Consider the following 15483-nt stretch of genomic DNA (forward strand, 5'->3'; position numbering starts at 1 on the left):
GAATCCACGGGAGTCTAGCTCTCACGTGTACTGCCGGCGGGGCTGCCCGTGACGTCATCCCCACTGGCAACCACTTGAGCTCCTTCTGGAGCTTCGAAAACTTCCTGCACAGGTGAAGACCGTGTAAGAACACAGCGATTTATTTATGCACGAACGATGATGAAGGGGATGATGAAAGCATGCATGCACATCTACAGGGGCCACGTCCTCCAGTGGCAATGCTTACGATTTTATTGGGAATAACTACTTACGTACTATTCACAACCTGTTGGTGATCAGTACATCCCGTACAACTGATTAATATCGGCCCCAAATACAAATAACACTGGGCAAGCATGTGTTGTTTACCCACACTTGTTTTCATTATGCCGTTATTTCCTTGCAATGACTTTTTTTACTTATTTAAGTAAATAAATAAAAGCACTTTCCACATGTAGAGAAAGAACGACCACAGGTAGGCAGCAAATGCTCATCATGTTTCTTCCTACCTGGGTCGCATTATTGACACAGTGTTTGTTTTTTGTATTCGAAAACTGCGGCCTACCTCGATATTTTCTTCAACCAACAACTCATCGTTGATAGGCAGGGTTCCAAGGAACCAGTGGAGTTTCCAGTACAGCAGCCACTTCGTGGCTGCGGAGCCCGTTGAGGTGCCGGTGCGCCTCACAGCCCTGCAATAAAATTGGCAAAGCTGATAAGAAAAGGAAAACGACGTGAAGCCTCTCTTAATACTTGGTACGGACAAACCAGTAAAATATTATGCCTAAAGTGACGGGCTCAACACTAGCACCTAAACTCGGCTACATTTCCCAAGGCAACAACGCAGCCACCTAGTGAAGTGAACAAGAAGAGGAATTACTTGCTTACCGGTATTTTTTGTTCAGGTTGTCCAACTTTTGCCGGATCTGCTTGGCACTGTACGGCTCCTCGCCGTCGGGAAGCGAGTCGTTGAGCTCTTCGGCCATGGCCGCGTAAATACGGGCGTTGCGTATGTCGGAACGTACACTGTTAGAAAAATTTATACCTTTTGGGGTATAAACGGCTTGTCCCAGGGCGTGCACCTTTTGAGGTATAACCGCTATACCTTCCTCAAGGTATACTATCTTTATACCTCCCTGAAGGCATATTATTTGCACCTCACGGTATAAATATATACCTCCTGGAGGGTATATTTTTAAGGACTTTGTGGTATAATTGAAGAAAACGGTAATATTCGATTTGTTTCAGCGTCATATCCGAGTGGCGGCTTCCCAGCGCAGCTTACCACAAATATTGAAAAAAAAAAACAGGACCAAAGGAACGATAACAAAAAAGAAAATACCTGGAGACACTCGCGCACAAACTCACACAGCATGTATGTGAATCGGAAAGGAAAGAAATTAAGTAACAATTAGCATTAAATTGGAAACCAAGAAGCAATAGCAACAAATATTAGGAAAAATATTTCCAGGAGCAGTTGACATTTGCTGGAGAACAGATACATATACAAAACACCGCGGCTACACATGGTGGAGACCATCCTTCGCGCGGGAAGCAACTTAAGAAGTGAGGGCGTGTAAATTTATTTATTTTGGGATCAAATAATTGGCTTCCAGATGTCACTACCCAATATAATTAGAATGCTACTGTATTACTGACTATGTTTTTAAATTAACTTATTGTTTAACTGAGATGATATAATCGCCGTCAGAAATTAATGTGATCCCAGATGTTGCGGGAGAAAAGGTATACAAAACGCTGAAGGCATAAACGTAATATAGAAGTGCTCTTTTATACCCTCAGCTGCCGTGGAAGGTATAGAATCAGTGATCTGTACCTTACACATGGTTTAAACGGGGTATAGACAATGGTGATGAGGTATAAATGTCGTACTCTAAACCTTATTTATACCTTTTATATACCTTTTCTTCTAACAGTGTAGGGCAGATAAATTGTCTTCCCAAATGCGTATTAATGTCTCTGTCGTTGCGACAGGCCAATTAATACCCTTTTGGGAAGACTTCTCACCGCACGTTTCCGTCGGCGTGCTCGCCGCCATTTTCTCGGTTTGGCAGCCTAAACTGAGGTTGCCTAGCTCAGTTTGCTCTAGCCGTCGTTGGCGGCGTAACTGCAGTTCGGTCGGCCGTGTGGCGAACGGCGGCTATCAGTAACCGCGGTTTGTCTAACCACGGTTAAGGATGACCGAGTAACAAGGGTATTATACTGTCCAAAATTGCACCACATTAAGTACTCATGTCATTCACAGCAAGAAATAAGAAATGCTGCTTTTGTGTCGTTAAATACTGTGATTTCGTCACGGTAGACACTTTCAGGATGTCAAACATACGAAGCGCCTTTGCAACATCCATGCCCTAAAAGAGAATGGCTGAGCTGATCTGAGCTGAACGGCTGATGATTCCCAGTGACTTATTTTCAACCCAGGGCTGGCTTGACCATGTGCTCTGAATGCGGCAACTGCAGGCAATTGTTGCTTTCAGCCATGTGCCTCTTGTTGTTATTATGACGTGAGTATTCTGTTGGCGCAGGATGGGCCCTTCACCAAGGGTTCTATATAGTCTTGTTGGCCTTAATAAGGAAACAAAATCTAGGTCGTCAGCTCTCAAAATATTACTGCACGGCAGATAGGATGGTTGGATGCAGAGATGTTACGCTGAATCGCTGCGCCAGATACCGTAATTGTATCTATTTCACTATTGCCAATTGCATCTTATTTTTGTGTGAGAAAACTCCAAATTTTATTATTGCACCTTTTCATCTCCAACGGCACATGTATCAACTTAGCCATGAGATACAAGCATTCTTCTGGATTTAATCTCAAATGTAGATGAGTATCTGTATAGCTCATGGGCATATTGTGGAAAGTATGTCCTACGTCACATGCACATGAGATTTCGCGAGGCTGTGATTGTAACTGTTTTTTGTGCTCCTCACTTGACAAGGTGTATTCAGATATGAGCTCTACAAGCACAGGACTTAAACTTGCTTTTCAGAATTTAAGCTGCCTGTTATTTCGGAAAGGGGAAGCTCAGATCCTGAGGGTGAGTCGGCAGTCAGCTATACATGTCACATCGCTGTGGCATGAATAGCATGGCAAAAGCCAATCAATCTCCCATGGTGCAGCCCTACTACCCTCAGGATCTGAGCTTCCCCTTTCCGAAATAACACAACACCAGCACAACATCAGCAGTACGCAGACTGGTAGAAATCCAGCGAACCAGTATAAGGGAGTATGAAGGGAATTGCCTCAAGACGAGAGCCGGCGATATTTCTCCTAGGCACAGTCCGGATCATTGGCATGGTATTTAAAGGGTTACCTAACCCTTTAAATACCATGCCAATGATAAGGACGGTGCCCAGAAGAAGGACTGTCTCTGTTCGAAATATCAGCAGCTCTCATCCTAAGGCAATTCCCTTCAAACATCAGCAGTAGTATCGCTAAATAATTATGGTTCTACAACATATGCTTCACGGTACGACGTTGACGCAGCTGTTGTATCAGGATCTCGAGGTGCTGGTGTGGAACAGCTGATGTCGCCAAAGAATGCCCGTTGCACACTTTCAGCTGTGCTCGTCTCTGCATACCCGAAGAACGACTGACAACGTGTTAGAGGGAGGGTGCTAGAAGATGGGAGGCTTGCCCTACTTGGCATCAGGAAGTGTGTCTGAGTACTTGCAAGGCAAGGTTGCAAACAGTTGTGGGTTTCTGAAAAGTGTAACTGTATCGTAATGTTGCATGAATTCATGATAAAATGACACTATAATACTATTTCGATGAGTCACATCCTGTCGTAGGAGATCTTGCCTTATGCAGTCCAGTGTTTTAGGCAGCGATAATCCAACATTGCTCTGAACAAGAAATATTATTTCATGCTAATAAGGTAGTACTATTTATGCTATGTGCCACACATGGAACCCCATTCAATTTGAAGCACTTTTTATTGTGGGAAAAAGTTACCTCTAATCTGATCAACTGATTGTATTCGATAAATAAGATCAAATGCCCCCAGCTGAAATTAATCAACTTATTCTGCACTGATTTGAACCAGTGGGTGTGTTCTAAGTGGGCGCATACAACATTTAACATTACACGCAAATCTTAACTGCAGAAGCGTCATGCAGTACAACTGAGTGCGCAGGTTGGAACAGCTGTTGGAACAGCATCTTTCTCGCATGGTTTGTGGCTGAGCCCTTGCTCATTTTATTGTTTTACGACGGGCCGTACATCTTAGCTGGCACACACGAATTCCGCGAAAGCGTCGTCGTAGCAGCATCTCTTCAAATCATTATAGCGCATTGTGGCTGCAAAAGAAATGTCTCTTACCTCGGGCAATGGCATGCTGAGTAGTTGTCTTTGTTCAGCGGATATCGGCACGACTTCAATCCAAACGCTTTCTTTTTTACTGGAATCCCTACGCGCATTCAGTTAATGTCAATGGACCTGTAGACGTCGTCCGAAAAATGTGAAGAACAGACGCGTAGTTTTTTCCCGTACGTCAGGGTTTGCACACGAAATTGCATCTTCCCACTTACGCTTCGTCTCGCGGTCCCTCGGCTCGTAAAACACCTCTGGGTTAGCTGTGGGCGTCTTCGTACAACTAGGACCGTAATAACGTGCACCGCCTGACATGATCACTTCGGAGCTTCCAGAAGTGAAAGAAACGTCAGCGAATTTCCCACTATTCACAAGTGTCGAAAGCAGAGCAGACGAACTTGGAGACAATAACAACACGGTCGACTGCTCCCAGCCAGCGCAGCCCTCTGGTTCGCTTAGATGCATACGTCACGCTGATGTCGGTCCCGCTGGAGCCTCTGCTGATGCGGAGGCGGCTCTGATCTTCAAAATTCGTTTATTTAATATGTAAGCAGTTCCCAGTCATGAAAATTGGTCAAATACACCAATGAACGATACGGAACATTATGGTATCAATTTGATAGGCACGCTTCCGGACGAGACTGTAACTTTAAAGGACGAATCATAAAGAACAAAGGCGGCGAGATCGATTCTGTACTTTCGGAACTTTTGGAACTTTTGGAAACCGATGTTCGTAACGGCGATGTTACCATTGCCGTTTGAATATCTAGCATTATTTGCGGATTAGCACTATAATCGGTATTTGGAGCACGCGAAGTTCATGCGGAAGTGCGCAGAGGAGCCACCCACACTGGGGCTCCCAAGTGAAACACCCTCAAAATGCCGAGCTGAAAGGTTTGGAATCTCAAAGTAACCCGACAATATTCACCCACAAATAAAAATTTTATAGCATCTTGGTGAGCAAAAGCAGTCCACAGACAGACCGCTCTCGCGTCGCTCATGATCTCAGTTGGCTCGCGACGTAAACCCCCAATTATTATTATTATTATTATTATTATTATTATTATTATTATTATTATTATTATTATTATTATTATTATTATTATTATTATTGTTATTATTACTATTATTATTAAAATCATCTCCATAAGAAAAACAACGCACTACACGCGCTGTTTGGTTTTCAATACGCGCATCATGCTGCGGTAGGTAGGTGATGCCTGCTTTACGAGGCGAAAGGAATGCACTTATTTCTCTAATATAGGCCTCTGTGCTTGTTTACTATCACTCATATCAAGATATTCCTTGCCTGTGCGCCACTGGCGTCGGACCTCCTCACAAGATGCGTGCATCGAGCCAAGAGTCTCGTGACAGCAAGACTTCTATTTTTTTCATGTGCAACAACTTCTGCGAACTCATCTGTCTTGTAGAGCGTTTGAGATGCCGTAGAGAGCATTCGACTCACGTGTTTCTTGCAAAATATCTGGCGTATTTGCGTTAACTCACCAGGTTGAGGGCTTTAACAAACGCTTCGGTGCATGTCGTGAAGCCACCTTTACATGTCAGAAATTTTGAAACAAAATGGAACCTCGAAGACCACAATATTCTTCAACGAAACTTGCACCAAATGCCCAAATGTCAGGCAACGTCCCACTAGAGAACGAATACCATGCGGTAAGAATGGAACGTGCTGCACGCGCTTTTCTATTCCTGCTTTACTATCCTGCATTGGTGCTCCTGAAGCCTGCTTTACGTTTTGTCCCGAATTGCTGGGCATGTGCACCCGGGGAGAGAAACATTTACTGATGGTTTTGAAGTTTGTATCTTACGTAGTGTTTCTGTAGCAGCCATTGCAACGTATTGACACGCTTGACCTCGTATTGACTGCACCATGTGGCAGGTGCACTTTTTTTATTTCCCATTGCGATACTCCTCAGCAAACCAACAATGACTTGTGAACGTCCTCAGAATGGTGAGCTCCGGACAATGAAACCCAGGTTGTTGTGTGGGTGGTTGTGTGATGATGCGTTCTGTAATAATTAATGAAATGGATCAAACTGCAGCGGATTCTGCATGTGCAGTGCGTTCTTTCCTGTGCCGAGGTGACGCGTTGATTGCGGGTCCTCTGAAATGCTGACCTTCACACGAAGGTCTTAGCAATTTGTTCGATCGTCCACATCATGGCTCGTGGTAGGAGGCGTCGACCTTTCTCAGTGCCACGATGTCTAGATGTGACTTCACCGGATTATAGGGGCAGTGCGAAACACTGGTGGTGCCGCGATGCGGCCTCCGAAGAAATTATGTCGCGTGACAGCCGTCGGGCACCCACCTCTGCCAGTATGTAACATAGAAATCTTAAGGAGTATGCTAGAAGGAAACCCCCGAAAGTAGGACGTAAGGGCGAGGGAAGCACCATATTGAATCTGCTGGCGTTGTCGCAGCAGCACTCTGCTCCGCGGCTTATCTTAGCGGATAACGTAGTGCTATTAATATCAACGCTAATTATTAGAAAACAAGGTCTGTGCTCAAATGTGAAACACATAAACGGTACACGCAAGGACTGGTCATGTACATTATGCATAACAGTTGTATTAGGGTGTTACAAAGTAGGAGAGACAAAGTATACCTACCGCATGCAAAACAAGAAGCCGGTAAAGAAGCGTACATTGAACATAACGAAAAAAAGGCTCTTGAAACAGTAAGAAATAACCGTAGTCCATTACTGAAACCCAGAAATTGGGAGGAATAAACACAGGCACGACACGAATGCCGTCACCACGTCTTTCGAGGAGTAACATACAGCCGTAATCCATTACCGAAACGGTGAGATATTGTACAAACAAGGCACGAAGAAACACAGACACGACACGAACGCAACGTGAGGGACGCCGTCACCATGTTCGTCCACATAATAATAATTCGGTCCATAGGATGCCCACACCATCCCACACTGCAACCGCCGCTGCCTCGACCAGCCTTGGCTATGAGGCTGGACAGGAGCGGAAAGTGACAAAATCTGTAGCCAACGATAGCAGCGGAGGAAGCGTTGCCAACAGATTTCGGATTTGCGCCTGCTTTCACGGACTAAAAATACGCGACGTTCCCTTGGTTGATTCTACAGGGTGCCCCAGAAAACGTGTCATTGAATTATAACAAAAAAAAACTACGCCACCTAGAGTCATGCGGTCAACGGCATTTGTTCTTACTAGGTTTTGCCAACTCCTGATGTGAGTGTCATGTATCGTAAGTTTAATTATGCATATATTTGCGAACTGAACTCGGAAATTTGCCAAGTAAATGACACTTTTTACCGCACCAATATGAAGAGCGTGCCGAATTCACTAAAGTTCATGGTAATTGACAGTGATATTCACGAGCTATCCCGTCGTACAAAATAGCCGAATATCATGCTTTTCGTTAGACCGAACCATAACGCGCAACGACTTTTTTGAGCGCAATCGCTCTCAGTCCGACGAAATGAGGTTGCAAACCCAGCCCACAGAGTGATAGTAGAAAAAGTGACAGTTCCTGAAATTGGGAAAGGGAAAGTGCGATCCCAGCGAAAGTCGGACGCGATAAGCCGTACCTGTGTTATCTCTTTCTGCGTTGCAGGTGTGGGCTGGGTTCCCAACCTCCTTTCGTCGGAGAGCTCCGTAGGGCATGATGTTCGGCTATTTTTTCTGGTGGGATACCCCCTGAATATCCCTGTCAAATATCATTATATTTGGGTAAATTAGACCCGCTCTTCACATTGGTGGGGTAAAAAAGTGACCTTTACTGAGCAAATTTCCGACCTCAGTTCGCAAAAATTTACATAATTAAATTTATGTTACACGGCATTCACATCAGGAGGTGGCAAAAACCTAGTAAGAACAAATGCCGTTGACCGCATGAATCCAGGTGGTGTAGTTTTTTTTTATTATAATTCAATGGCACGTTTTCTGCGACACCCTGTATATGTCAGCCTGCGGGCGTCTGCCTTGAGAGAGGGAAGAGCCCCGTTCAAGTCCTTTGCTCTCCTCCGATGAAAGCGCATGAAATTAGGTTTTCGTTGACGCGCGTTTGACACCTGCATGAGGTGTACGAGATGTGAGCGCATATAGTCTCCTTTTGTTGTAGCTTCGATGAAACTGATTGAGGACCAATAAAATGGTCAATACTTGCAGTAGCCACTTTATTGAAAGTCAAAGGCCGCTGGATATTGCATCACGGTCAGATGTACTCATCAAAACGACAACTTTATTTGGAAGATGATGATTGGGGGTGTTTTGATCTTCAGAGGGGATACACTACCCTTTGCTCGCGGTAATTTGGTTGACCAGCATCACAGTGGGCACGGAAGTTATACATCGTCCAAAATGTTTAGTAATCAATTATGCACCCACCAGTTCGCAACCGTCGTACCGCAAGCCCGTTGCGGTAGTCAAGGTAAAAAGCTCCCGTAAATGGTGAGCTGCATATTTGCAGTTTAGCATCATACTGAATACTATCTTCTTTGACGACGTTCCCATGTTTGTCATTACTGCCTCTGAATATATTGGAAAACCTGCAGCACAAGTTCAGACTACATGCCGAAACCACAAGTGTTTATTTATACGAATAAAGCTGACGCACGATGTAGATTTCAATGACGAAGTTATGCTCCCAGTAATGTGCCAAAAGGACGAAAGCAACGCGACACTAATTGAAGAACATATCACAAATACCTGCAGTAAAAAAAAATGTGACTGGAGTCAGTAGTTGGCGAGACAAGAAATAGCCATCCCCTCGATGATCACTTACATGCGTTTTGACACAGACACATGCGAGTTGATCTTCTTGCTGACTCTCGCATTAAAATATGGTGGTTGCTTCCACGCAATTTGGTGCCGTTCTTTTCGTTTTGCGCCCCTAAAATGTTCCACATTGGGTGCGTTAAGCAGACGCCCTTCTTTTAGCATACTCAAATCGGCAATGTGAGACACCCGGAGCAGTCACTAAGCAGCGAAAAGCAACTTTGGAGCGGTACACTGACTACACTGCTCCCTCGCCTGACACCGCCTCCTGTTTTCTGCTCATCCAGCTCACAGACGAAAGAAAAGTTTGAAACTATTGCAAAGTTGAAAGAGACGACATCACTTGTGAATACTTTTCCTCGTAACTGCGAATGAAATGGAAAAGATGTGAATTTGTGGGGGCACCATAGGAGCTATTACTGTGAAGATGACTGAATGGCGTGAAGATGCATCACTGCATTTCCCGCGAATAACCGCCGATATCCGTGTGGAAGTTGTCCACAACTAAACAAGCATGATACATGTTACCAAAATAATAACAGTCTATTAAATCGATGCATCGGGTAAAGTAGAAAGTCCTTATTTTGCTCCAGAGCCCACACTCCGGAGGTCGTCGTCAACAGGGAGTACGTCACGGAAAATCTCAAGCACTAGACGCTTGTGCCGCGTTAAGTGAGTGGAGCTGAAAATACTCGCGCCTCCGTGCGCCTACTTAACGGACCCATTGTTCACACTCCCAAAAATCATCCCTTCTAATTACGGCGGTGTCACACAAACTTTCGGTTCCATTTGAAAATGCATACAACGGACGGCGTTGTGTCATGTAGAATACTCCCAAGCCAGTTGCTTGAGAGTATTGCTTGGCTTGCACGCCAGTGGCGCTGTCGCGACGAGCAGCTCCTTTAGGTGTCCCACGTTTCCTATATCAACGGTCGCCCAGCAAAATGCAGTACTTACTGAATTTTTCACCGCACAAAAGGAACTTGTCAGAGTTCGCCTTTCCCCTTGGCGATGCTGTTACTGTTGAACTCCAAAGTAGAAGTATTACAATAGGAACCATTGCGGCAGATCTCTATCTGATGTCAAATGCAGGAAAACCATCAGCCGAAGCAAAACTAACGCATCTGTTTCAACGAAGGCAGCATCCGCTTGATGCGCTTATTTATCATCAGACGCTGGCAATGATTGTTGCGCAGCTGCCCTCCAAGCGTTGTTTGCCGTTGGTCATAAATCAGAGAGGCGTTTTCGGGATCGTTGGTTCAACAGATAGCTCAAAAATACAAGAAGGGAGACGTGGCACTGAAACGCTCGTTTTCTCTCAATAAAACTAGTTGGTAGAGAGTGTCTACCCGGTATTCGACGTCAGTCTTCATCTGAAATATATAAAAAAAGTCTGAACCTTTGTTCGAACCTACAGAATTCTTACATGAAGTTTAATACGTTCAGCTACGCTCACTTTTCTCTTTCCTCCTCCCAATCTGTTCAAGATGAACGTTAGATCTGCTCAACACGTCAGCTGGGTAATTCCATTTTAAATCGACCAAGGTCAGCAGGTGACATTTTTTTTTATTTCAGTGCAAAAACAAAATATGTGTTGGAAACGATCTTCACGAAACCAGGTACCAGGAGCTCCCTACGGTCAACCAGTCCACAGATGGAGAGGGGTAAGGCGGAGCCGTCTTCACGACGTGATTTTTTGTCGCGACTTTGCAGACTTACTGGCGCCATTCCATTCGCGTCACAACCCTCATGGTTGGCACACGTAAAGTATGGGTACTCTAATAAACCTGTATGGAATGCGAACGCGACACTTTAAAGGGACACTGACGGAAAAGTGCCCAAATCAGCAGATATGGCAAAAATTACACATTTTTAGCGCTCCTACCTTCTCGACGGCAGGCCGGTAAATGAAGTATATTTTAATGAACAATCTTTCCCCTATCGTTCAATATACAGAACACCTTTCTATCTGAGCAGAAAATTGCTGATGTTTGGTAGGGCATACCCCAGCCGCTGCAATACTTATTCCAATAATTTTGCCTTTACTGAAAGGGCAACGTATGCCCTAACTGGAGCTGCAAAAATATGTTGCACTGTTATAGTAGGGTGGTAGCAGCCGTTGGGGCCTTAAACATCCGACCCCATTTTCCAGTGGCACGCCATCGCGCGTTTCCCATTTTACAGGGCCTTCGGTCTCCCTGATGTAGCACTGATTCCCGCGGCTAGCACTTATTTGTGAACATGTCCACGTCGGCATTCTTATTTGCGTACAACGCTTTTACATGCCGTTGCGGGACCAACAGATGGCGTCTGTCTATTATGCCGCAGTGACTGAGAGTGGAGTACCGTATTTTCACGCCTATTAGCCGCGGCTTATGCGCGAATTTTTTTTTTTCGCGGACGCTCTGCGGCTTAATCACGGGTGCGGCTTATCTGATGGCTATTTTTCCCTGGTATTTTCCCCATACCCCGGATTAAACGAAAGGGCCGGCAGTGCCTCCTGTTTTTCGGAACAGGACCGCCCTGCCAGTGCACGAACAATACCGAACAGGGGCGGGTCTACATTCGAGTGGACTGACCTTCCGAATACGTTCCCCCCACGCAGCTTTAACAAAAGGCGTGACAGTGATTAATGTCTCCTGGAACACCACTAACTCGTCAATCCACAAAAACACGCAACAAGGGCACAATCCGATCTTAGTAGAACACTAGAACTGACCTCCTTTGTTATACATCATGCCGATACCGGAATGTGGACCACAGGGTTTATGGCCTTCCCTACGGTCTCCTTTGTCGGCAGACCCACAGGAAGGGTTCAATACACCTGACATCGGGATCAAACGTGGTCAGCTAAGCGTCAGTTCTCATTTGACCTGAGCAGCAGCATTCGTGGACACGGCAGTTATAGGTAAGGCATGGCTCCATCGCGGAGGCACAGCTACGACAGCGGCTTCAAACTAAAAGTCGTCGACGTCGCGGACCAGTACGGGAACAGGGCAGCTGGCAGGGAGTACGGCGTCGACGAGCGTTGAGAGTCTCTATTGATTTTGTTTGTGCAACTCTGGTTTAGCGCGCAAAGCGGTCGCGTCGTATTACCCGCGGCTTATCTGCGAGTGCGGCTTATCTGCAAAAACATTTTCAAAATGTATCAAAAAACGAGTCCTGCGGCTTATCTGCGGTGCGGCTAATACGCGTGAAAATACGGTACTGACTGACGATATGTAGCAGAATATAGCAATAACTTTTATTTATTTATTTATTGTGATGCTCCAATGGCATTGCGGCATAACATGAAGAGATAAAAGAAATGAAAATGATTAAAGAACAGTAAAAGAAAAAAGACAGGAAATGGAAATGGATTAACGCTGGAAAAGTAATACAATGTCACAAACAACTAGTTGCATAACAAGAATAGCATTGATTGGTAATACTACAAAGGAAAAAAAGAGCTGAGAGCGGTTTTGAATGATGAATGATTTACAACTGAGGTGATGGATGAAGGTAAACAATTCCATAGTCTAATGACTCGTGGAAAGAAGTAAAAGAAAAAAAGAGGTGCTATGGGAGAAGAAAGGTTCACATTGCTGATGTTATCCAAGCGTTGGCTTGTGTAACGCGCTGGACGGACGTAGGAACAGTAAGGGACGACGAGTGAAAATGTTTATGAAACAGATGGAGTCTTTGGAGATTACGGCAGTGATCTAAAGGCTCAAGGCCGAGGACTGACTTTAGAGCGGTGACGCTATAGAGGTGCGGGAATAATCAGATAAGATGAAACGAGCAGCGCGATTTTGTATTGATTCGATGGCATTTGAAAGGAAAGATTGACGAGGGTCCCAAATACAGCTTGCAAATTCCAACTTGGGCAGGATGAAAGTGAGGTATGCCAAACGTTTAACTTGAGGAGGGGTAAGACGGAGGTTGGGTCGGAAATAATTATTTCCGACCCAACCCAGGCAGCGGTTTGAGTCACTGATGGTGTGGTTAATATGAGTGTGCCATTGAAGAGTGGACGTGATATGAAGACCAACGCACTTGTAGGAGAGTGTGTGACTAACTAATGTGTTACAGAAGGAAGGGAGTTGCCTCAGGACAGAAGCCGCCGATATTTCGAACAGAGACTGTTCTTCTTCTGGGCACCGTCCTCATCATTGGCATGGTATTTAAAGGGTTAGGTGTGACGTGTTTAAAGGTTCATGCGAATTGTGGGTCAACAGCCCGGAGGGAAGAAAGGTTCCGTACGGGTTTTTACGGCCGGAGTGAATGGCTGCTTTGTTAGAGTGTGGAGGGGATTATGTGAACGTAGTGATCTAGGCTACAGACCGGTTACAGAAAAATGGAAGGTTCACGAACACGTGGACGAAACGGGACAACAGGCAAGAATTGGCAAGCATAGCGAAAGATAAGGAGGTTAGTGGTTACGTGGGGAAAATTCCAGAACCAGCAAAGGAGTTTTTTTTTTAAATATTTGTAATGCAAAGTTGTGGCATGCAATAAAGAAAGTAGAAAGCAGTGGCCATGCATAACATAACAGATGATAATGGAGGTAGAAGGGAAAAGCATATTTTATTTGTGAAGTGTTTCTAGGGTGCCTTGTGATTTGTTGATACCGGACGGGTGAAGAGCGTTGAACTTGTATATGAGATAAGACTCCCTATCACGTCTGTCACGTGTGGATCTAAACCCGGTTTCTAGAATATATAGTTTAATGTTGTCAAAATTGTGACCAGGAACGTTAAAGTGTTCGGCGACTGCTTTGGGGAGTTTGTTGGACGTGTCGGTACTGTGTCCGGTAAGGCGGTTGTTCATTTGTTGGCCGGTTTCACCAATGTATTGCATAGAGCAGTCGCCGCATTCAATGCAGTATATGACATTGGAGCTTGTGCATGTGAATGCGTGGTTAACGGGGTGGGTGTAATTGCTCGCAGTGCTTTTGATGGAGTTAGCGTGTTGAACGTGCTTGCATGTTTTGCAGCGCGGGAGGTTGCAGGGTCGTGTTCCCGTGTACGGGGTGCTTGTTTTGCTGATTTTGGCATTGACCAAGGAGTCTGCCAGGTTTTTTGCACGTCGGTATGTCACCTGTATAGGATTTGTGAATATATTGCTAAGTCGGTCACTGCTTTGGAGGAGGGGCTCGTGCTTCTGTAGAATGGCTTTGATGTTTGGAAGTGCGTTGGAATATCTTGTGATGAAGCTTATTTGGCACGCGTCAGGATTTTTTCGGTTTTCCAGAACCTCGTCTCGATCGAGTGTAAGTGCCTTGCGACGGAATTCGGTTAGGAGGGAGTCTGGATAGTCCCTTTGGGCAAGTGTACTGCAGAGTTCGTCAAGCTTCTCAGCGTAATCTGTGTCGTTTGAACAAATTCTGCGTAGTCTTACACTCTGCCCATTAGGAATTCCAACCTTACAGTGACGCGGGTGGTGACTCTTGAAGTGAAGGTATTGTTGTTTGTCAGTTGGCTTTTTGTACAGGGTTGTGATGAGGTTGCCGTTGTCTAGTGATATTGTGGTGTCGAGGAAGTTAATTAAGTGAGTTGACTGTTGTGATGTGAACTTTATGTTGCTATGCGCGGTGTTCAGTAGATCTATGAACTTTTGAAATTCATGTTTGTAACGATACAAATATTCTTTTTCTGGGCCAATGTTTATGGGTTATAAAAGCTCAACACCCAATGTTTCATGTGTTTCATTGCGGTTTCATTGCATTGAAAATACGGTTCATCAATATAGAAAGTATTAGACAACAACTACAACATCATTGTCTGACCGCCACCACCAACAAAATAAAACCATATATGAAAATACTACTATTCCGGTTGAGTCGGGAACTACATCCGACGATATCCACGTTCAACGAGCGTGAAGTCAGAGCCTCAGGATAGTGGGCATTTGCATTTCATTTCGTTGATACGAATACAGAAGGTAATGCGTCATTGCGCTCAGTACTCTGTAGTAGGCCGGTTTCACGTCAGTTCAGGCAGGCAGGTCCCATCCACCTCCTGGATCTTCATTATATTTTGATATTTAGAAGCTCGTCGTACATGATGACCAACAGCGGTAAAACAAATAATTCCTCCGGAATAGTTTTCGCGCAAAAAAATCGAGAAAATCCGGCCCTGAATTCGAGTGTTTCAGTTTTGACGTGTTTGCGCGCGTATATCTCCCGAGTCTTAAAAGTTACTGCAGTGAATTTTTTGTATGCTTTAGTATACCTACAGGCCAGCAGTCACAGCGCAAATTTTGGCGCGCAGGAGCAACGCACTGTGTTATAAAAAATGTCGAACATGCTCTCTCGAGCAGTTTTGTACCCAAACTCAACGCGTGATTTCTCTGGCTGTAGATATTCCTCACTACCATATTTGGTATCAATTCACTCGGCTTTTAATGCTCTTTCAT

General features: G+C 44.9%; 1 protein-coding gene across 1 annotated transcript in view; it reads right to left on the minus strand.

The window, feature by feature from the left end:
* LOC135373608 (uncharacterized) overlaps positions 1-10173 on the minus strand; it is a 120521-nt gene extending 110348 nt beyond the window's left edge. The window contains exon 1 of the mRNA XM_064606700.1: positions 10045-10173. Coding sequence (XP_064462770.1) covers positions 10045-10147 — 103 coding nt within the window. The 5' untranslated portion in view covers positions 10148-10173. The remainder of the gene's footprint in view (positions 1-10044) is intronic.
* Positions 10174-15483: the final 5310 nt, after the last annotated feature.

The sequence above is a fragment of the Ornithodoros turicata genome, unplaced genomic scaffold (assembly GCF_037126465.1).
Source record: "Ornithodoros turicata isolate Travis unplaced genomic scaffold, ASM3712646v1 Chromosome26, whole genome shotgun sequence".
Taxonomy (NCBI): Eukaryota; Metazoa; Arthropoda; class Arachnida; order Ixodida; family Argasidae; genus Ornithodoros; species Ornithodoros turicata.